Source organism: Argopecten irradians, chromosome 2 (assembly GCF_041381155.1).
Source record: "Argopecten irradians isolate NY chromosome 2, Ai_NY, whole genome shotgun sequence".
Classification (NCBI taxonomy): Eukaryota; Metazoa; Mollusca; class Bivalvia; order Pectinida; family Pectinidae; genus Argopecten; species Argopecten irradians.
Genome location: NC_091135.1, coordinates 65,475,141 through 65,499,154, shown reverse-complemented (window position 1 = coordinate 65,499,154; position 24,014 = coordinate 65,475,141). Strand labels below are relative to the sequence as shown.

Sequence of the window (24,014 nt, the reverse complement as noted above, 5' to 3'; positions counted from 1 at the left end):
TCCTTTATAAAATATGATTGTCCTTACCTAAAGTTCCTCCTTCTGAATCAATTAAAACCACTATAGACCAATTTTCATTTAGATCGGAGACTGAAACCTTAAAACAGGAAGTGGGCCAGCGGCCATCTTGGAATACCAAAATCTTTACGAAAATGTTTGCATGTTGTTCAGCATCAATTAAAACCCCTATAGACCAATTTTTCATTGAGATCGGAGACTGAAACCTTAAAACAGGAAGTGGGCCAGCGACCATCTTGGAATACCAAAATCTTTACGAAAATGTTTGCATGTTGTTCGGCATCAATTAAAACCCCTATAGACCAATTTTCATTGAGATCGGAGACTGAAACCTTAAAACAGGAAGTGGGCCAGCGGCCATCTTGGAATACCAAAATCTTTACGAAAATGTTTGCATGTTGTTCGGCATCAATTAAAACCCCTATAGACCAATTTTCATTGAGATCGGAGACTGAAACCTTAAAACAGGAAGTGGGCCAGCGGCCATCTTGGAATACCAAAATCTTTACGAAAATGTTTGCATGTTGTTCGGCATCAATTAAAACCCCTATAGACCAATTTTTATTGAGATCGAGACTGAAACCTTAAAACAGGAAGTGAGCCAGCTAAAATTAAGAAAATTTGCCCTTTTGGGGCCCCCACCCCTCAGTTCCTAGGGTTCAGACTAGACTCATTTATATACAAGAGGCCCATGGGCCTTAACGGTCATCTGACTCATGGCACAAAACAACAAAGTCACAGTATAAAGCAAATTGGTTAACGATTAATATAAACAAACAATACAAGGAACTCCTTAGTTGAATATGTAAGTTTCTGAAATAGGTAAATATCATTTGTTGAACAAACTTGGTAGCCCTTCATCAATATATGGTTGTAACCAATTCAAGAATTAATATGAGGAGTCGTCAGATTTTAAAGCCAAATTTCAGCAAAGCTCCCATTTTGGACCTCCGCCGTACTATCCCCATGGGTCTTAGCTCGGTCCTTCATAAAATATGATTGTCCTCACCTAAAGTTCCCCCTTCTGAATCAGTTAAAACCCCTATAGACCAATTTTCATTGAGATCGGAGACTGAAACCTGAAAACAGGAAGTGGGCCAGTGGCCATCTTGGAATACCAAAATCTTTATGAAAATGTTTTCATGTTGTTCGGCATCAATTAAAACCCCTATAGACCAATTTTCATTGAGATCGGAGATTGAAACCTTAAAACAGGAAGTGGGCCAGCGGCCATCTTGGAATACCAAAAATCTTTACAAAAATGTTGTATGTTGTTCGGCATCAATTAAACCCCTATAAAATCATTGAGATCGAAGACCGAAACCTGAAAACAGGAATTGGGCCAGCTAAAATTAAGAAAATTTGCCCTTTTGGGGCCCAACCCCTCAGCCCCTAGGGGTCAAACCAGACTCATTTATATAAAATATGATTGTCCTTCCCCAATGATGTTTCACACCAAATATGGATGAAATTCATCCAAGGATGAAGGAGGAGTAGGATTTTAAAGCTAAAATTAAGAAAATTTGCCCTTTTAAGGCCCTACCCCTCAGCCCCTAGGGGTCGGACCAGGCTCATTTATATAATATATGATTGTCCCATCCATAATGATGTTTCACACCAAATATGGATGAAATCCATCCAAGGATGAAGGAGGAGTAGGATTTTAAAACTAAAATTAAGAAAATTTGCACTTTTGGGGCCCCACCCCTCAGCCCCTAGGGGTTGGACCAGGCTCATTTATATAAAATATGATTGCCCATCCCAAATGATGTTTCACACTAAATATGGATGAAATCCATCCAAGGATGAGGAAAGAGTAGGATTTTAAATCTAAAATTAAGAAAATTTGCCCTTTTGGGGCATCACCCCTCAGCCCCTAGGGGTCGGACCAAGCTCATTTATATAAAATATGATTGTCCTTCCCCAATGATGTTTCAACACCAAATATAGATGAAATCCATCCAAGGATGAGGAAAGAGTAGGATTTTAAAGCTAAAATTAAGAAAATTTGCCCTTTTGGGGCCCCACCCCTCAGCCCCTAGGGTTGGACCAGGCTCATTTATATAAAATATGATTGCCCATCCCAAATGATGTTTCACACTAAATATGGATGAAATCCATCCAAGGATGAGGAAAGAGTAGGATTTTAAATCTAAAATTAAGAAAATTTGCCCTTTTGGGGCCCCACCCCCTCAGCCTCTAGGGGTCGAACCAAGCTCATTTATATAAAATATGATTGTCTACCCCAATGATGTTACACACCAAATATAGATGAAATCCATCCAAGGATGAAGGAGGAGTAGGATTTTAAAGCTAAAATTAAGAAAATTTGCCCTTTTGGGGCCCCACCCCTCAGCCCCAAGGGGTCGGACAGGCTCATTATACTAATGGCCATTAGATTTCCTTCCCCAATGATGTTTCACACCAAATATGGATGAAATCCATTCAAGGATGAAGGAGGAGAAGGATTTTAAAGCTTAAATTAAGAAAAATTTCCTCTTTTGGAGCCCCGCCCCTCTGCCCCTAGGGGTCGGACCAGGCTCATTTATATAAAATATGATTGTCCTTCCCCAACGATGTTTTACACCAAATATAGATGAAATCCATTCCAAGGATGAAGGAGGAGTAGGATTTTAAAGCTTAAATTAAGAAAATTTGCCCTTTTTTGGGCCCCATCCCTCAGCCCCTAGGGGTCGGACCAGACTCATTTATATAAAATATGAATGTCCTTCCCCAATGATGTTTCACACCAAATATGGATGAAATCCATCCAAGGATGAAAGAGGAGTAGGATTTTAAAGCTTAAATTAAGAAAATTTGCTCTTTTGGGGCCCCACCCCTCAGCCCCTAGGGGTCAGACAAGGCTCATTTATATAAAATATGATTGTCCATCCCCAATGATGTTTCACACCAAATATGGATGAAATCCATTCAAGGATGAAGGAGAGGAGTAGGATTTTAAAGCTAAAATTAAGAAAATTTGCCCTTTTGGGGCCCCACCCCTCAGCCCCAAGGGGTTGGACCAGGCTCATTTATATAAAATATGATTGTCCTTCCCCAATGATGTTTCACACCAAATATGGATATAATCCGCTCAAGGGTTAAGGAGGAGTAGGCTTTTGTATAAATAGTCTTACGCACGACGCACGGCGCACGGCGGACGGCGGACGGCGGACGGCGCACGGCGCGCACGACGACGGACGAAACATGATGACAATAGGTCATCCTGACCTTCGGTCAGATGACCTAAAAATATAATTGTGTTTCCCCAATGATGTTTCACACCAAATATGGATAAAATTCCATCCAAGGATGGAGGAGGAGTAGGATTTTAAAGCTAAAATTAAGAAAATTTCCCCATTTGGGGCCCCACCCCTCAGCCCCTAGGGGTCGGACCAGGCTCATTTATGTAATATATTTTGTCCTTCCCCAATGATGTTTCACAACAAATATGGATGAAATCCATCCAAGGATGAAGGAGGAGTAAGGATTTTAAAGCTAAAATTAAGAAAATTTCCCCATTTGGGGCCCCACCTCTCAGCCCCTAAGGGTCGGACCAGGCTCATTTATATCAAATATGATTGTCCTTCCCCAATGATGTTTCACACCAAATATGGATGAAATCCATCCAAGGATGAAGGAGGAGTAGGATTTTAAAGCTAAAATTAAGAAAATTTGCCCATTTAGGGCCCACCCCTCAGTCCCTAGGGGTTGGACCACGCTCATTTACATCAAATATGATTAACCTTCCCCAATAATGTTTTACACTAAATATAGATGAAATCCATCCAAGGATGAAGGAGGAGTAGGATTTTAAAGCTAAAATTAAGAAAATTTGCCCTTTGGGGGCCCCATCCCTCAGCCCCTAGGGGTTGGACCACGCTCATTAATATAAAATATGATTGTCCGTCCCAAATAATGTTTCACACCAAATATGGATGAAATCCATCCAAGGATGAAGGAGAAGTAGGATTTTAAAGCTAAAATTAAGAAAATTTGCCTTTTTGGGGCCCTACCCCTCAGCCCCTAGGGGTCGGACCAGGCTCATTTATATAAAATATGATTGTCCATCCCCAATGATGTTTCACACCAAATATGGATGAAATCCATCCAAGGATGAAGGAGGAGTAGGATTTTAAAGCTAAAATTAAGAAAATTTGCCCTTTTGGGGCCCCACCATTCAGCCCCTAGGGGTCGGACCAAGCTCATTTATGTAAAATATGATTGTCCTTCATCAATAATGTTTCACACCAAATATGGATGAAATCCATCCAAGGATGAAGGAGGAGTAGGATTTTAAAGCTTAAAATAAGAAAATTCGCCCTTTTGGGGCCCCACCCCTCAGCCCCTAGGGGTCACACCTATCTCAAATATATAAAATATGAATGTCCTTACCTAATGATGTTTCACACTAAATATGGATGAAATCCATCCAAGGATGAAGGAGAAGTAGGATTTTAAAGCTAAAATAAGAAAATTTGCCCTTTTGGAGCCCCACCCCTCAGCCCCTAGGGGTCGGACCAGGCTCATTTATATAAAATATGATTGTCCTTCCCCAATGATGTTTCAAACCAAATATGGATGAAATCCATCCAAGGATGAAGGAGGAGTAGGATTTTAAAGCTAAAATTAAGAAAATTTGCCCTTTTGTGGCCCCGCCCCTCTGACCCTAGGGGTCGGACCAGGCTCATTTATATAAAATATGATTGTCCTTCCCTAATGAAGTTTCACACCAAATATGGATGAAATCCATCCAAGGATGAAGGAGGAGTAGGATTTTAAAGCTAAAATTAAGAAAATTTGCCCTTTTGAGGCCCTGCCCCTCTGACCCTAGGGGTCGGACCAAGCTCATTTATATAAAATATGATTGTCCTTCCCCAATGAAGTTTCACACCAAATATGGATGAAATCCATCCAAGGATGAAGGAGGAGTAGGATTTTAAAGCTTAAAATAAGAAAATTTGCCCTTTTGGTGCCCCACCCCTCAGCCCCTAGGGGTCGGACCATGCTTATTTATATAAAATATGATTGTCCTTCCCTAATGATGCTTCAAACCAAATATGGATGAAATCCATCAAAGGATGAAGGAGGAGTAGGCTTTTGTATAAATAGTCTTACGCACGACGCACGGCGCACGGCGCACGGCGCACGACGACGGACTAACCACGATGACAATAGGTCATCCTGACCTTCGGTCAGATGACCTAAAAATGCCCTGGGGGTGGGTATTTCTCAGTTTGGGTTACAGACACTAATAACTGCCACCCTCAGTTCTGCTCTTACTAAATTCAAACATTTTGAGACAAAATATATTGAATATGAACATATTCACTACGGGGGTTCATTTTATGCAAAGGGGGTTATGTTTTGGTAGGGGTACAGATACTATTTATGCAGGAGGTACATTTTATGCATGACACCGGTACTTTTTTGAGTGAAACAACTTTTTCAAAGTCTACCACAAAAAAAAATTAACTTTCGTTTTAACAAAATCCAGTAGTCCTCAATAAAATTATCAGACAATTATATAAAGTTATTATTAAATCATCAAGATGATGACTTTGAAAATTTAATTAAATACAAATATAACAAACAATTTATCTCCTCATGTGGAAAACTTCATTTCCATTAAAGCTAACTTAAAAACAAAATTAACAACAGACATTCAATGAATAGTGTGTAAGTGTTTTTGAGATTATTAAAATCTACTGGATGGAGCTATATGTATATTAAATCTAAATAACATTGTGAAAATAATGATGGACGGAGCTATGTGTATATTAATTCTAAATGATATTGTAAACATAAATAATGATGAAGTACAATAATTACATACCTACGTAGTAACACAAACAGGACAATAATAAATTTTAAATTGATGTAAGAGAAATGATTTATAACAACTTACAGTAGTATTAAATAACAAGACTGGCTACAAAAAGGAGCGAGAAATCATTAAGGAGCACCAACAGGACAGAAATATAATATACATCACTTGGAATTACAAAGCAGAAATAAAAGCAAGATTCAGTGGATATTTAGTTCACAGGGACCTGGCACGATTTTTTTAAACTAACAGTATACCTATATATATATTATAGTATCAAGGGTATGAACTCGGCGGTCGAGAAAAACGGACCTATTTTTTAAAAACCGTGATTAATTTAATAAATGGGTTCTATACAACATTGACGGATATCTTACCTTAAAGAGAAATAATTTATCTTTCCATTAAGTGCTTGATGAACAAAATTGGCCACGTATTGACGAAGTTATGGCTTGATGAATCGGGAAATTTACGACAAATATGCTAGGTAGACATTTCCCTGTCCGGTCGAAATGTCGTTTCCGCTCTAATGGGTACCTCAAAAACCAAGCCAAAATCACAAAATCTACGCTTGTGGTGGTAAACAGTACCCATAAGTGTGTTCATCCACAATCTCCTTTGGAGGTGTCATGACCCGTACTTTGTAGAAACTCCATTTAAACATCGTGTAGCTCTCTTACTTTAACCATCACCGCCATGTTCATTTGTTTTTCGGAACGCTTCTCGAGTTTATTCCCAAGCACAAAACTACATAATTTGCATAATGTAGTCACGATATGTAAAGTCGAGAAGCGTTCCGAGAGAAAAATGAACATGGCGGTTACGGTTAAAGTAAGTGAGCTACACGATGTTTAAATGGAGTTTCTACAAAGTAAAGGTCATGACACCTCCAAAGGAGATTGTGGATGAACACAGTTATGGGTACTGTTTACCACCACAAGCGTAGATTTTGTGATTTTGGCTTGGTTTTTGAGGTACCCATTAGAGCCGAAACGACATTTTGACCGGACAGGGAAATGTCTACCTAGCATATTTGTCGTAAATTTCCCGATTCATCAAGCCATAACTTCGTCAATACGTGGCCAATTTTGTTCATCAAGCACTTAATGGAAAGATAAATTATTTCTCTTTAAGGTAAGATATCCGTCAATGTTGTATAGACCCCATTTATTAAATTAATCACGGTTTTTAAAAAACAGGTCCGTTTTTCTCGACCGCCGAGTTCATACCCTTGATTCTATAATATATATATATATATACTATTGGTTAAAAATTTTCGTGCCAGGTCCCTGTGATTTAGTTCAACAACAAAGATTAAAATCATAGAAGCATTTATATGTCATTTTTGTTGGGAAAGGGTTTTTATAAGTTGTGATAACTTGTACCCAATCCTGTTGTAAAAACATTATTATATAAAAATCAAATAGAAAATGGATGGAACAACAGACAGTTCTCTCCAGTCATAAAATACCAATGAAGATAATTAAAGGTGTGCTGTATAATGAATGATGGAACTGTCAAACAGACTTGTCACTCATTTAAACATGCTGCTACAACATCTATAATTCTACAATCTCTTAACACATCTAGGCATACTGATTCATTTTACTAGATATATCCATTAAAAATACTTTGGCAAGTGTGTCTGATTAAATATATAGATATACATGTATATTGTACATTATCCATAAACTTAACAGAATTATCATACATATGCATAACTACATTGTACAGTACAATTGCTTTTAAAACTGACCCTTAAGCACCCCTTTAAATTTTTTTAACATAAAAAATTCATATCCTGTCAACAGTAAAGTAATCTTTTATGTTTCCAAAGAGAAACTGCAAACTAACTGTTACAATTGATGGACTTGTGGTAGAATGTCAGACACCTTAACTACTCAGCCACTGTGACCCAGAGGTGGAGGGCTAGTGGTAGAATGCCAGACACCTTAACAACTCAGCCCCTGTGATGCAGAGATGGAGGGCTAGTGATAGAGCCCCTGTGATGCAGAGATGGAGGGCTAGTGATAGAATGCCAGACACCTTAACCACTCAGCCTCTTTGACCCAGAGATGGAGGGCTAGTGGTAAAATGTCTGACACCTTAACCACTCAGCCACTGTGACCTAGGGATGGAGGGCTAGTGGTTGAATGTCAGACACCTTCATCTGATTCACAAGCAAATATGTGACATTTAATGTGACCAAATATACGATAAATGCTTTCCTCATTTAAAAATCCTATGGATATTTCATAAATAAATTCATTATAAAAAGATAATTGATTTTGACCACTTAATCTTGCACCATTTGATAAATAAAATGATGTCATAAAATTGATTATGAAATCAATAAAGCAAGGTGACTTATAAAAAACTTTAAAGTATGAAAATGCAAACTCATTTATTCTCCTCGTACATAATTAGTTTTTCAATATGGACTTTCACACACAAAATCAATACAATTAAATGTGCTGGTTTGTGATGTATATCAAATCAATATTAAAGTCTCGAAGTATGCTGACATTTATCACACTTCTGTATTTCCCCAATATGTGGATTTGCGTTTTTAATCACAAAGACTGCTGCCTTTCTCAAGAAAAATTACATGAAAAAGAAAGTTCTGAGTTAAATTAATGAAGTCAGTTTAAAGACAGGTGGTATTACCATACAGTGCAGTGGTAGATACATAATCACAGTTTACAATCATGTACACTTGCACACTCACATCGCCTGATAAACCAAGATAATTACAAAGGTATCATGTAACTCTGTAAAAACTTCACTCAATCACTTCATGAATGATCAAACAAATGACTTTTGGCAGTAAATATTTGCTGATCTTTACTTCTAACTGATCATGTGATTTTAATGAAGGATATTGATCCGATGAAAATATGAACAGGGTTTATACATACACATAGTGTGTCTTCTCAATATTAGAAATACAGTATCAAATCATATTTCAATCGAAAAACGAAATTGAGAAAACACAAATATGATATAACCTGTTCACTCATAAATGTGTGTTTCGGGTAGGACTGCATGCATAAAGTCAGAGAAATATTTCTCTTTGTTAATCATCTTTATCACAAAGCTGAAGTCTTTTTATTGGATAAAAGACTTGTGTCAAAAATGATCTAATACTTGAAAAATCAGTAGTTTCAAAGGTTTGCAGCAAATCATTTAACAGCTATTAGAATGCAAAAGATGCATATACATGTCGTATAAAAGGCCGCATGTAAATCAGCTTTTCATTTTATACTCGTTACTGTCCATCATTATCATGAAATAGTGTACATAGTAATCTCTATATTGTTTCGAATATCTAAATTTCGACTAGTACATATCACTATGGACGGGAAAATGGTCTCACATATCACAAAGCTGATGTTCAACCAGAGCATTGTACTTTGTGACAGTAAACCTGGCAAAGAGAACTGATAAGATACGTTGTAACCACCGGTGATAAGAGAGATAGCTCCTCACTCATCTTCTCCATCAGATGACACGTACAGGAGTTCCTTCTTTTCACTACTGTCTATGGCCTCTGACAAACCTTCATGTTTCCGTAACTTTTTCATACTGTGTCTCAGAACTTCCTTCATGCGTTCGTTTTCCGTGTTGGCTGACCTCCACATGACCTCTAATTCCTCCTCCACACCTCTGCAATACACAAACAGATTGCTATTTTCTTTTCTAACAAAGTTTATAAAACTCATTTAACTGTCAACACAAAAGAAGCCTACGTTGACCTTCCATTATCTGAATCAAATGTATTAATAATCAGAAAACATCTATGTATATAGCTTGTTTATTTCTGTGGGTTTTTTGTATTAAATAGTTACATTGCCACCACGCTTACTTTTTGTCCTCGGCAATATTGTTGATTATTTTCTCCTTCTCCGACACCAGCAATCTTAAATGATTAATTTCCCTCTCATACTCTTTCTTCTGGTTATTGAAATTGACATCCTGCTCTTTAAGTCTTAAATCAAACACAAAACAATAAATTAACATTGTAATCGTAACGTCTGAAAATCTGATAAACTCTTAAGTGACAACATTCAAATAAATATGCAGCAAAAGTTCTAAAGTAGTCACCCATGCAACACAAAGTGTTTAAAGATTCTCACAAAAATTATCCATGAACTAGTGGATAGTGTATATGTCCAGACAAGGCTTGGTAAGTTACATACATATCAGGGATCTCATAAAACATCTGTTTCTTATCCTAAATAAACAATACATGGGGGCAAGTTTGTCAATGGAGCGACTGAATGAAATATGCAGTTCTATACCAGACAATGTGTTTTTTTTTTACTTTACTCTTACCTTCCAGCCACAGTGTTGAGCTTGGCTGCAGCCTTCATCTTGTATAACTGTAATAAAAGGTTACAAATCGTTTTAACAAAAGATATTTTTAAGAATCAAACTCTACAATCACAATGAAATAAATGTAAGGAAACAATTCATTTTCCTCCAATATGCTTATGTCCAGATTTTCCAGTTTCAAATCAATCAGAACTGCAGAAAGCATCTTTATAAAACTGTCCTTATATATACTTCTTTATAACAATTGTTATATACAAAGTGCATAGAATCTCTGATAAATACCCACTGATAAATACCCACTGATAAATACTCACTGATGATAAATACTCACTGATAAATTCTCACTGATAAATACCCACTCATAAATACTCAGACAAATACCCAATGATAAATACTCACTGATAAATACCCACTTATAATTACCCACTGATAAATACTCACGGATACATACCCACTGAAAAAAATACCCTCTGATAAATACTCACTGATAAATACCCATCGATAAATACTCACTGATAAATACCAACTGATAAATACTCACTGATAAATACCAACTGATAAATACCCACTGATACATACTCACTGATAAAAACCCACTGATAAATACTCACTGATAAATACCCACTGATGAATACTCACTGATGAATACCCACTGATAAATACCCAATGATAAATACTCACTGATGATAAATACTCACTGATAAATTCTCACTGATAAATACCCACTCATAAATACTCAGACAAATACCCAATGATAAATACTCACTGATAAATACCCACTTATAATTACCCACTGATAAATACTCACGGATACATACCCACTGAAAAAAATACCCTCTGATAAATACTCACTGATAAATACCCATCGATAAATACTCACTGATAAATACCAACTGATAAATACTCACTGATAAATACCAACTGATAAATACCCACTGATACATACTCACTGATAAAAACCCACTGATAAATACTCACTGATAAATACCCACTGATGAATACTCACTGATGAATACCCACTGATAAATACCCACTGATAAATACCCACTGATAAATACCCAATGATAAATACTCACTGATAAATACCCACTGATAAATACTCTCTGATAAATACACATTGATAAATACCACCTTATAAATACTCACTGATAAATACCAACTGATAAATATCAACTGATAAATACCCACTGATCAATACGCACTGATAAATATCCACTGAACTGATATATACACACTGATAAATACCCACTGATAAATACCAACTGAAAAATACCAACTGATAAATACCCACTGAATTAAATACTCACTGATAAATACACACTGATAAATACCCACTGAACTGATAAATATCCACTGATAAATGCCCACTGATAAATACCAACTAATAAATACCCACTGATAAATACTCACTGATAAATACCCACTAATGTATACCCACTAATACATACCCACTGATAAATACTCACTGATACATACAAACTAAATACCCAATGATAAATACCTACTGATAAATACCCACTGATAAATACCCACTGATAAATACTCACTGATAAATACCCACTGATAAATACCCACTGATAAATACCCACTGATAAATACCAACTGATAAATACTCACTGATAAATACCAACTGATAAATACCCAATGATAAATACCTACTGATAAATACCCACTGATAAATACTCACTGACAAATACTCACTGATAAATACTCACTGATAAATACCCACTGATAAATACCAACTGATAAATACCCACTAATAATAACCCACTGATAAATACTCACTGATAAATACCCACTGATAAATACCCTCTGATAAATACTCACTGATAAATATCAACTGATAAATACCTACCGATAAATACCCACTGATAAATACCATTGATAAATACTCACTGATAAATACCACAACTGATAAATACCCACTGATAAATACTCACTGATAAATACCACTGATAAATACATCACTGATAAATACCACTGATAAATATCCACTGATCAAAATACCCACTGATAAATACTCACGGATAAATACATACACTGATAAATACCAACTGATAAATACCCACTGATCAATACCCCACTGATAAATACTCACGGATACATACACTGATAAATACCAACTGATAAATATCCACTGATAATAAAAACTCACTGATAATACTCACCTTTAACTTTTCCTCCATTTTGCCCTTTGACACATTACCATTTAGTAACTTATTAACAGCCTTTTTTGTCTCATTTTCCTGCTCTCTTGCCTGCAAAAGGAAAATAAAACAATATTTTTATTTTGGAGATGAATGCTAAAAAAGACACTTGTCCAATAACATTAAGAACCCTTTTTGAAAATATTTATCAACTTCACAATGCTTCAAACATAATTAGGTATCCGTCATATTTTCAATATCCAATATCAAAATAAATTAATTCAAGTTCTAAAATAACTGGATACACATATGATATCCTTGGTCGTGTACATATGATTGCTGTTTAAGATAAATATACAACATGGGGGAATAGAGGGGAGGAGAACATAGGGCAGGTCTGGGATAGACACAACATCATAGCCAACACTGTGTACAGAATCTTCACCCTTATAGTAAGAATGTTCAGAAAAGTAAGTCGGTTGGTTGAATAAGAAGCTGATATTTTAACTTAAGGTAAGTTTAAGATTGATATACATGTATGTAAGTGTATACAGTTGGTGCAAGGATAAATATTGGTGAGGAGAGACAACAAAACAGATGGATAACAGTGGTAATTTTGGTGAACAAGGAATTATGTGAACATTCATCATGCAGTTTGAAAAAATACCCACTGATAAATACCCACTGATAAATACTCACTGATAAATACCCACTGATAAAAATACTGATAAATACCCAATAAATACCTGATAAATACTCTGATAAATACCCACTGATAAATACCACCGATAAATACCGATAAATACCCACTGATAAATACCAATTGATAAATACTCACTGATAAATACCAACTGATAAATACCCACTGATCAATACCCACTGATAAATACTCACGGATACATACACTGATAAATACCAACTGATAAATATCCACTGATAATAAAAACTCACTGATAATTACTCACCTTTAACTTTTCCTCCATTTTGCCCTTTGACACATTACCATTTAGGTAACTTATTAACAGCCTTTTTTGTCTCATTTTCCTGCTCTCTTGCCTGCAAAAGGAAAATAAAACAATATTTTGATTTTGGAGATGAATGCTAAAAAAGACACTTGTCCAATAACATTAAGAACCCTTTTTGAAAATATTTATCAACTTCACAATGCTTCAAACATAATTAGGTATCCGTCATATTTTCAATATCCAATATCAAAATAAATTAATTCAAGTTCTAAAATAACTGGATACACATATGATATCCTTGGTCGTGTACATATGATTGCTGTTTAAGATAAATATACAACATGGGGGAATAGAGGGGAGGAGAACATAGGGCAGGTCTGGGATAGACACAACATCATAGCCAACACTGTGTACAGAATCTTCACCCTTATAGTAAGAATGTTCAGAAAAGTAAGTCGGTTGGTTGAATAAGAAGCTGATATTTTAACTTAAGGTAAGTTTAAGATTGATATATGTAAGTGTATACAGTTGGTGCAAGGATAAATATTGGTGAGGAGAGACAACAAAACAGATGGATAACAGTGGTAATTTTGGTGAACAAGGAATTATGTGAACATTCATCATGCAGTTTGAATGATTTATTTCTACTGATTTACTGGTTATGTATGGTACCTAATGATCTGTTCAGAATTTCATATCCATGTGTGTGGTTACAGTTTAAACACTGATCATACTATCAGTTAAAACAGCTACTATCATTGTAGCTTATCAGGTGTAAAGGCAGGACAGGTTCATTTGTGTTTAAGAGAGCTAAAGTTGCTTTAATAAGAAATGATGGCCAATACCTAGAAAGTGCTCCATCTATAGTTAGACCTCAGAATAAGGGGAAGATAATCAGACACTTTAACCATGTAGCCCCACATCCTTGTTTATTTATCTGACAAACCAAGAAGCTGATACACTTGTGTTAAAAATGTTCGGGATATGTTTATCAAGAAATACTTCCAATATTCTGTTCCCTGGCCCCTGTAGAAGTGTACTGGACTGCAGCGTGCTTAAGTTAAAAGGGTATATACCAGAACAGACAGATACAGAATATGACAACATCAAACTTTAAATATATCTGTGGATTCCTTACGGTGTCATGGTATATCATTCTGGTCACAAGCTGAAAAACAGGACAGTTTGTAATCCTTCAGGGCAGCAGGTGTGTATTATACTTATTTATCCCATACCTATGCATGTTTCACAATGGAAAACCCATGTGGTAAATTCCATGTGCTTATTCAAAGTATTAAAAAATAGAATATTGATATTCTATTTATGCACTTTATTTTATGGCGGGAAGTTATCGCTACACATTGTATGAGAATGAAGACGAGAAAATTGTCACCACGGTATAAATATAGACTTAAAGTTATAGGATAATTAAGTTCCCTAACGCGTAACTGTTGTTTATCATGTTTATCTAAACTCTTGTTAGTTAATTTTCAAATTTTGAAAAGACACGAGCTTTAGCGTGTCTTTTAAAAATTTGAAAATTAACTAACTCGAGTTTGATAAACATGATAAACAACAGTCACTTGTTGAGGAACCTCTATACATTATTACCTGTGGTAAAGGGCAGGTGGATTTATCTATTCAAGGTATTGGGAGCAAGTGGTCACATATTATTCTCCTAGACTGCGATAATGCCATGATTTTGTAGAATGAGTTCACAACTAAAACTAAATATTTGCATAAGACATTGAATGTTATCATTAGTCTTTTTAGTATCATAAACATACTATAGATAATCTGTATACACTCACCACTTTAGCATATGTGTCTCGCTCAAATGCTGCCTTCTCAGCCTGTAAATAAATGAATACTTGTTTTAAAAGAATCTATTGTTTAGTAAGACAATCTGCCAAACAGACATGCATTACTTATTAATCAGTTTCTACTCTGTAACCTTGAATAAAGGTCAATGTAATTCATTTCAACATATTTGGAAGCCCTTTTTCTCAGCAATCTACATGCCTTTTACCAGGTCTCTTACCACCTTGACTATTGAAATGTTAGTTAGTGTTAGATTTTAGCATACCAGATATCAGAAAAAGGACCTAGGATAAAGGTCAAGGTCATTCAGTTTGCAAATTTGAAAATCATCAAAGCTTGCTAGGACCAGTATCTGATCCCTGTTGAGAAGAAAAGGCTAGTTCAATTTAGTCATATAATGTGGACGTTGAACCGAAATGTAAGCTCACTCACTGGATAACAGATGAGCTAGAAATCAGTACTTTCTTAAGTCAAAAGCTTCCGCCATTGTGTGAGTAAATCAGTGTTAAAACTTAATATCCAAACATTGAAATAGAAAACCTAAGGATCAATGTATGATACATAGTGTGAATTTCTGTTATAGATATGTAACTCTATAGAGACGTACCACTCGTATGATATTGGCGAGCTGCTCCTGTACGGTGTGCTCCTTATCCTCCGACTGTTCCACAGCCTTCTGTAGGTACATGATTTTGGACTGGGCTTTCCTGTGGATATGTTAACATGTACATCATTACATACACAATCACAGTAGTCTGGTCTTTTGTCCAAGTAAAGACGACATTGTTTATTATTAAATAATTCTGCTTAATGGAACTAGTAAACTACTCTAAAATATCACAACTTACCGTACAGCTTTTTGCATAGCTTTCATTTCTGCCTGGATTCGTTTATTTTCTGCCGTCAACTCTACAAATCTGCCACTTTGTGCCTTCCTCTCTCCCTGTACAGCCTGAGAAACAAAATCAGTTTCCACTAATATCCATATCTGATTAACCACAAAACTCTACGTCTCTTCCAAATTACAATGTATTCAATGTGTAATAATATTTTTGTTAAATAGGATGTGCCTTAAAGGCTACCTTACATGGGTCACTTGTCTTTAGTGGTCAGTTTCTGGCCCTATTGATGAAAATCACTATATATTGAGCTATAATTAGTGGTCACTTATCTTATTCTCCCTTGGGTGGCTATCATAATACAGGTTCAACTGTAGTTGTGTTAACACCAGGTAGACAAACTGTAACATGATCATTACCTGCAGTTTGATTTTAAGGCCTTCCATTTCTTCCTTGTGACCTTCTTCCTTTTCTATGACACTCCTGTAAACAAGTAACACATAAAATCCTCACAATATTATCAATGTTTACATCCCCGATCAACAGACAATTTGAGGCAGGGTGGTCTTGTAGTAGCTGGTGGCTACTTTGTTGACTGCCTGGGATCTACTACCTGGACTATCAGGCTGATGTGCCTTGACACAGGTGACAACCGTGTTTGCACAGACCGTCTCCTCTGCCACAACTTAGTTATGTGGCAATGGCACAAGAGATATTAGTGGCTCATCTCCTACTTATATGAATTTAAAATTAAAGATATGAGGTCACGAGATACAGATGTTTATTAAAACAAACTTGACAGAACTTATTGTCCCTGAAGTAACTTACTTTTTGAGTTCTGCTATGGTGTTGATGTAATCCTGTGCTGTAGATTTGTCTGGGGTTTCCAATTCCATTGCATCCAGTTTGTTTTTGGTATCTTTATACTTTTTACGTAGATCCTCCATTTCCTGATCAACTTCTGTCTTCTCTGCTTTAACTAGCACCAACTGTTTGGATAACTTTGAAACTGGAAGTAATTGTCATAACAATTAGGTATGATATTATTTTCCCCCAAAATTTGAATAAATTATTAATGAGAAATTATCATTGGTAAAAAAATCAAGCAAAATAAAAGATTGTTCTACCAGATATATAAAGACATAATGTCCCTACCTCTATATAATATACACAAATGTCATAGGTACCTAATTCCACTTATACCATAGTAGTAGTGTGTGAACCTTATAACTACTTACCTTCTCTAACATGAGCTTGATGCATGTCTCGAGATTTTTGGTCTTTCACCTCTATTTGTTCTAACAAGTTCTGATTTTCTTCCAGCACAAGTTTGGCATTATCTTTGAGTTGGTCCCTGAAGAAACAAGCAAAATTGTATTCTGGGGAGGGATACAGTGATATTGCAATATTTAGGAAGAGGGATTTTGGCGCCCGCCAAAGATTGATCTATGTCTGTCAATTGCCAGATATATCTTTTCTCTAATTTTCAAACTTCAACTATCGAAATTCAAGATGGCAGCCTGCACTATGCACAACTAGGGCCCAAATCAAATTTGAGACTGACCCTTGCAGTATTTTTTGAGAAATAGTGGTTACAAACTTCAATTATCAAAATTCAATATGACGACATGTCAGCCATGTTGTTGACCGATCGGTCCCAAAATTTGTATGCACAACTAGGTTCCAAGGGGAACCTACATATATAATTTGAGAATCATCCCTTCAGCACTTTCTGAGAAATAGTGGCAACAATTTTTTACTACCAAAATTCAAGATGGCTATCTTGTTATCGATTGGTCACAAAATGCAATATGCACAACTAGGGCCCTAGGGGAACCTACATGGGAAATTTGAAAAAGATCCCTTCTGCACTTTCTGAGAATTAGCGATAACAAGAAATGTTTATGTACGGATGGACAAACAGAAGGATGGAAAATATATCATGGACAAAAAGCGATTGGAATAGCCCACTATCTGATGATGGTGGGCTAAAAACAAAACAGTTGAGTATGTTTTCAGAAAATGATCCTTATCCAAAACAAAATTTACATGTACTCTTGACTTCCACAACAAACAAAAGAAAGTCATCTATTATTGTAATAATCTAAAATATCATAATATCAATACAGTAAAACCTCTCTATTAAGACTACCAAGTGGTCCGAGTAAAGGTGGTTTTAATAGTGAGGTGGTCTTAATTCTGAGGTTGACCATATATAATCTCTGACGACCAAGAACAGTAACTCTGTATCCCAGCTGACCGGTACATAATGTATATAAAATATTTGGATTCCTAAATTTTGTAAAAAACTATTTGTAAAAATATTAAAATTTGATGAAAAATATCATATAAATGTGTATCATATTTTAATGCATGTGTATCTAATGAAAGGCAATGATTTACAAATATTTGTAATTTTTCAGTTTTGATAAATTAGGGACATTATATTGACTATGCCCTTTATTTCTAGAGCATAACCATATTTTTTCAGTAAATAAATCTTATGATGTGTGCTCATTTAAATCTAAAACTGAATTCTACTGATTCGAAGTTATTGTTGACAATCAATCGACCTCCAAATGAAAATACTTTTATAGACATTACTTTCTATTACCTCAGTATGCTATAATTCAACATATATCATTAGTTTAATTATCACGTCTAATCACCTTAAATAAATGAGAAACTGTGTTTTCTAAAGATTTACATAAATCATGTTGAATTATCCCGCCACGCGCAGTGATTGGTCAAATAATAATTTACAGTTGGTAAAGCTTTTAAATGACTACTTAAAAATAGTCAAGCATATTTTTAACCCGTGCAAAACACCGATTGATGGACACATGTTAACCGCAACAAATCAGATGGCATGTGTTCATTGAATGAGATGATTGAAGTGCAGTACTTCATAAATATCTTAAATAAGATTATAAGAATATCTCATACATTAGAGAATTTCAATTCCATTAGTGTTATGAACAACCGACAGGTTTCTGACCGTTAATCACAACAAGTATACAAATGATGGCTATTGACACTCTCCTCATCCAGGTAGATAATCTGATAATTAGGTCAACCAAAACAAAAGACTGACTGCTACCTGCAGACAGTTGTTCACGGGTTGTTGCGTGCGGGAAAGTGAGGCACAGCTAGACCTGTGTGAAGTCACAGGTAAATGTGCCCGTGGTCGTAATCAAGGGGTCAATCATTATTGTTAATTAGTGGTCATGGGGACTATCAAAAGTGGTCGTAATATGGAATACGGAAACAACCAATACAAAGACATATAGAGAAACAAATCGGGACTGAAAACAAGTGCCCGTAATAGCGGGCTAGTCGTAATTTTGAGGTGGTCGTAAGGTGAGGTTTTACTGTATGTACACGGCAAATGTGTCAAAATAAAACAAAACTTAAAAAAAGGGTTTTACCATTCTGTGACATCAATGGGTCCGCGTTTCACTGCGTGGTCTAGTTTTTTGTGTAGTTGTTGGTTTTCTATAATGATATCCTCTGCTTGAATGCGTAATTTCTCTAACTCTCCCTGTCAGAAGAAAACATTCAATCAATAACTGACATACATCAGAACAAGGCATTTGGATACTTTTAAAGCTTTTTTCATTACATTATCATTTTTTATTGAAACGGAGAAGATGGTTTTTACCTGGTAGTGCTTTATGACGTTATCTTTCTCCCGGAGTCGGTCATCATAGGCCAGGAACAAGGGAGATAAGTACTGCACATTTATCTGAAAAACAAATCACATGAGCAAATCAATTTCCTCTCAAACAATGTCACTTGATAAAAATAATTTCTGGAATATACTTTAGCACAAAATGTCATCTGGAAAGCATGCTTAGGATGAAGCACAACAGGTAACAAGAGGCCCATGGGCCTAAACGGTCATCTGACTCATGGCACAAAACAACAAAGTATAAAGTATTGGTTAACGATACAAGGAACTCCTTAGTTGAATATGTAAGTTTCTGAACTAGGTAAATGTCATTTGTTGAACAAACTTGGTAGCCCTTCATCCATATATGGTTGTAACCCATTCAAGGATTAATATAAGATTTTAAAGCCAAATTTCAGCAAAGCTCCCATTTTGGACCTCCTCCATACTATCCCAATGGGTCTTAGCTCGGTCCTTTATAAAATATGATTGTCTTCACCTAAAGTTCCCCCTTCTGAATCAATTAAAACCCCTATAGATCAATTTTCATTGAGATCGGAGACTGAAACCTGAAAACAGGAAGTGGGCCAGCAGCCATCTTGGAATACCAAAATCTTTACGAAAATTTTTGCATGTTATTCGGCATCAATTAAAACCCCTATATACCAATTTTCATTGAGATCGGAGACTGAAACCTTAAAACAGGAAGTGGGCCAGCGGCCATCTTGGAATGCCAAAATCTTTACGAAAATGTTTGCATGTTATTCGGCATCAATTAAAACCCCTATATACCAATTTTCATTGAGATCGGAGACTGAAACCTTAATACAGGAAGTGGGCCAGCGGCCATCTTGGAATACCAAAATCTTTACGAAAATGTTTGCATGTTGTTCGGCATCAATTAAAACCCCTATAGACCAATTTTGATTGAGATCGGAGACCAAAACCTGAAAACAGGAAGTGGGCCAGCGAAAATTAAGAAAATTTGCCCTTTTTGGACCCCACCCCTTAGCCCCTAGGGGTCGAACAAGACTCATTTATATAAAATATTATTTTCCTTCCCAAATGATGTTTCACACCAAATATGGATGAAATTCATCAAAGGATGAAGGAGGAGTAGGATTTTAAAGCTAAAATTAAGAAAATTTGCCCTTTTGCGGCCCCATCCCTCGACCCCAAGGGGTCGGACCATGCTCATTTATATAAATTATGATTGCCCCTCCCAAATAATTTTTCACACCAAATATAGATGAAATCCATCCAAGGATGAAGGAGGAGTAGGATTTTAAAGCTAAAATTAAGAAAATTTGCCCTTTTGGGGCCCCACACCTCAGCCCCTAGGGGTCGGACCAGACTCATTTATTTAAAATATGATTGTCCGTCCCAAATAATTTTTCACACCAAATATGGATAAAATCCATCCAAGGATGAAGGAGGAGTAGGATTTTAAAGCTAAAATTAAGAAAATTTCCCCATTTGGGACCCCACCCCTCAGCCCCTAGGGGTCCGACCAGGCTCATTTATACAAAATATGATTGTCCTTCCCAAATGATGTTTTACACCAAATATAGATATAATCTATTCAACGATGAAGGAGGAGTAGGATTTTAAAGCTAAAATTAAGAAAATTTGCCCTTTTGGGGCCCCATACCTCGGCCCCTAGGGGTCGGACCAGGCTCATTTATATAAAATATGATTGTCCTTCCCCAATGATGTTTTACACCAAATATAGATATAATCTATTCAACGATGAAGGAGGAGTAGGATTTTAAAGCTAAAATTAAGAAAATTTGCCCTTTTGGGGCCCCATACCTCAGCCCCTAGGGGTCGGACCAGGCTCAATTATATAAAATATGATTGTCCTTCCCCAATGATGTTTCACACCAAATATGGATGAAATCCATTCAAGGATGAAGGAGGAGTAGGATTTAAAAGCTTAAATTAAGAAAATTTGCCCTTTTGGGGCCCCGCCCCTCTGCCCCTAGGGGTCGGACCTATCTCATTTATAAAAAATATGATTGTCCTTCCCCAAGGATGTTTCATATCAAATATGGATGTAATTCACTCAAGGGTTTAGGAGGAGTAGGCTTTTGTATAAGTAGTTTTACGCACGACGCACGACGGACGGCGGACGGCGCACGACGACGGACGAAACACGATGACAATAGGTCATCCTGACCTTCGGTCAGATGACCTTAAAAGTGTGGACTGCATATTTAGTATATACATATTTAATCTGAACAAGCAAATTCATGGAATTTCCATCCCCCTCTTTCAGGACATATTGTAGGTAAACATTATTGAGGTTAGGTTTAACCTTGGCTGAAACATGCAAAAATAAACTGAAGTCTTATTCGGAAGTAAGATGTGTAAATAATGTCCGCTGAAAGTGACTATTAAATTTGGCTGAGCTCTTAAGGCATTAAACTTTGATATTAACTTTTAAGACAAGAGGCCCAGAGGGCCTGTATCGCTCACCTGGTTTTTTGTTAGTAATTATCACAAGACTCTGACAATTAGAAAAATAAGCAAAATTGTCTCCCAAAGTTTAATTTTGAATCCAAATATGCTATCCAATACATAGGTTCAGAGACAAAGTAATTTATATGAAAATAGTAGCCTAATTGACCTTTTTGACCTCGCATCTATTGCCATTTAAGGCCCCGGGGGTCAGCCCTATCATTTGTACAATTTCAAATCCCAACCCTATTAGGATGCTACCATTGCATTATAAGTGCTCTTTCATTCTTAGTTGCAGAGAAGAAGTCGTTTATATGGAAATAGCCAAATTGACCCCTTTTGACCCCACCCTTCAGGCCCCCGGGGGGTCAGCCCCATCATTTGCAAAATTTTGAATCCAAACCCTATAAGGATGTAACCATTGCATTATGAGCGCAATCCGATGTTAAGTTGCAGAGAAAAAGTCATTTATATGGAAATTGACCACTTTTGACCCCGCCCCTCAGGCCCCCGGGGGTCAGCCCTATCATTTGCTCAATTTGGAATCCCCAGCCTACAAGGATGCTACCATTGCATTATGGGTGCTATACCATGCTTAGTTGCAGAGAAGAAGTCATTTATATGGAAATAGCCAAAATGACCCCTTTTGACCCCACCCCTCAGGCCCCCGGGGGGTCAGCCCTATCATTTGCACAATTTTGAATCCCCACACTATAAGGATGCTACCATTGCATTATGGGTGCTATACTATGCTTAGTTTCAGAGAAGAAGTCGTTTATATGGAAATAGCCAATTTTGACCCATTTGACCTCGCCCCTCAGGGCCCCCGGGGGGTCAGCCCCATCATTTGCACAATTTGGAATCCCCACCCTGTAAGAATGCTACCATTGCATAATGGGTGCTATACCATGCTTAGTTGCAGAGAAGATGTCATTTATATGAAAATAGCCAAATTAACCCCTTTTGACCCCGCCCCTCAGGACCCCAGGGGGTCAGCCCTATCATTTACACAATTTTGAATCCCCACACTATAAGGATGCTACCATTGCATTATGGGTGCTATACCATGCTTAGTTTCAGAGAAGAAGTCGTTTATATGGAAATAGCCAAATTGGCCCCTTTTGACCCCGCCCCTCAGGCCCCGGGGGTCAGCCCCATTATTTGTACAATTTTGAATCCCCACCCAATAAGGATGCTACCATTGCATTATGGGTGCTATCCCATGCTTGGTTTCAGAGAAAAAGTCGTTTATATGGAAATAGCCAAATTGACCCCTATTGACCCCGCCCCTCAGGCCCCCCGGGGGTCAGCCCCATCATTTGTACAATTTTGAATCCCCACCCTATAACGATACTACAATTGCATTATGGGTGCTATCTCATGCTTACTTTCAGAGAACAAGTCGTTTATATGGAAATAGCCAAATTGGCCCCTTTTGACCCCGCCCCTCAGGCCCCCGGGGGTCAGCCCCATTATTTGTACAATTTTGAATCCCCTATAACGATGCTACCATTGCATTATGGGTGCTATCCCATGCTTGGTTTCAGAGAAAAAGTCGTTTATATGGAAATAGCCAAATTGACCCCTATTGACCCCGCCCCTCAGGCCCCCCCGGGGTCAGCCCCATCATTTGTACAATTTTGAATCCCCACCCTATAACGATACTACAATTGCATTATGGGTGTTATCTCATGCTTAGTTTCAGAGAACAAGTCGTTTATATGGAAATAGCCAAATTGACCCCATTTGACCCCGCCCCTCAGGCCTCCGGGGGGTCAGCCCCATCATTTGTACAATTTTGAATCCCCACCCTATAAGGATGCTACCATTGCATTATGGGTGCTATCCCATGCTTGGTTTCAGAGAAGAAGTCGTTTATATGGAAATAGCCAAATTGACCACTTTTGGCCCCGCCCCTCAGGCCCCCGGGGG

General features: G+C 36.9%; 1 protein-coding gene across 9 annotated transcripts in view; it reads right to left on the bottom strand.

The window, feature by feature from the left end:
- Positions 1-7,849: 7,849 nt before the first annotated feature.
- LOC138316235 (centrosomal protein of 89 kDa-like) overlaps positions 7,850-24,014 on the bottom strand; it is a 63,345-nt gene continuing 47,180 nt past the window's right edge. For 8 of the 9 annotated variants that reach the window (XM_069257841.1, XM_069257844.1, XM_069257840.1 and 5 more), the window contains 12 exons: positions 19,614-19,697; positions 19,381-19,493; positions 17,191-17,306; positions 16,781-16,961; positions 16,372-16,435; positions 15,962-16,065; positions 15,721-15,820; positions 15,104-15,145; positions 12,349-12,438; positions 10,181-10,227; positions 9,711-9,833; positions 7,850-9,511 (listed from right to left, as the gene is read on the bottom strand). In XM_069257841.1, coding sequence (XP_069113942.1) covers positions 9,331-9,511; positions 9,711-9,833; positions 10,181-10,227; positions 12,349-12,438; positions 15,104-15,145; positions 15,721-15,820; positions 15,962-16,065; positions 16,372-16,435; positions 16,781-16,961; positions 17,191-17,306; positions 19,381-19,493; positions 19,614-19,697 — 1,245 coding nt within the window. In that variant the 3' untranslated portion in view covers positions 7,850-9,330. Of the gene's footprint in view, positions 9,512-9,710; positions 9,834-10,180; positions 10,228-12,348; positions 12,439-13,292; positions 13,384-15,103; positions 15,146-15,720; positions 15,821-15,961; positions 16,066-16,371; positions 16,436-16,780; positions 16,962-17,190; positions 17,307-19,380; positions 19,494-19,613; positions 19,698-24,014 lie in introns of those variants that run through there. The other variant, XM_069257845.1, reaches the window with a different exon arrangement.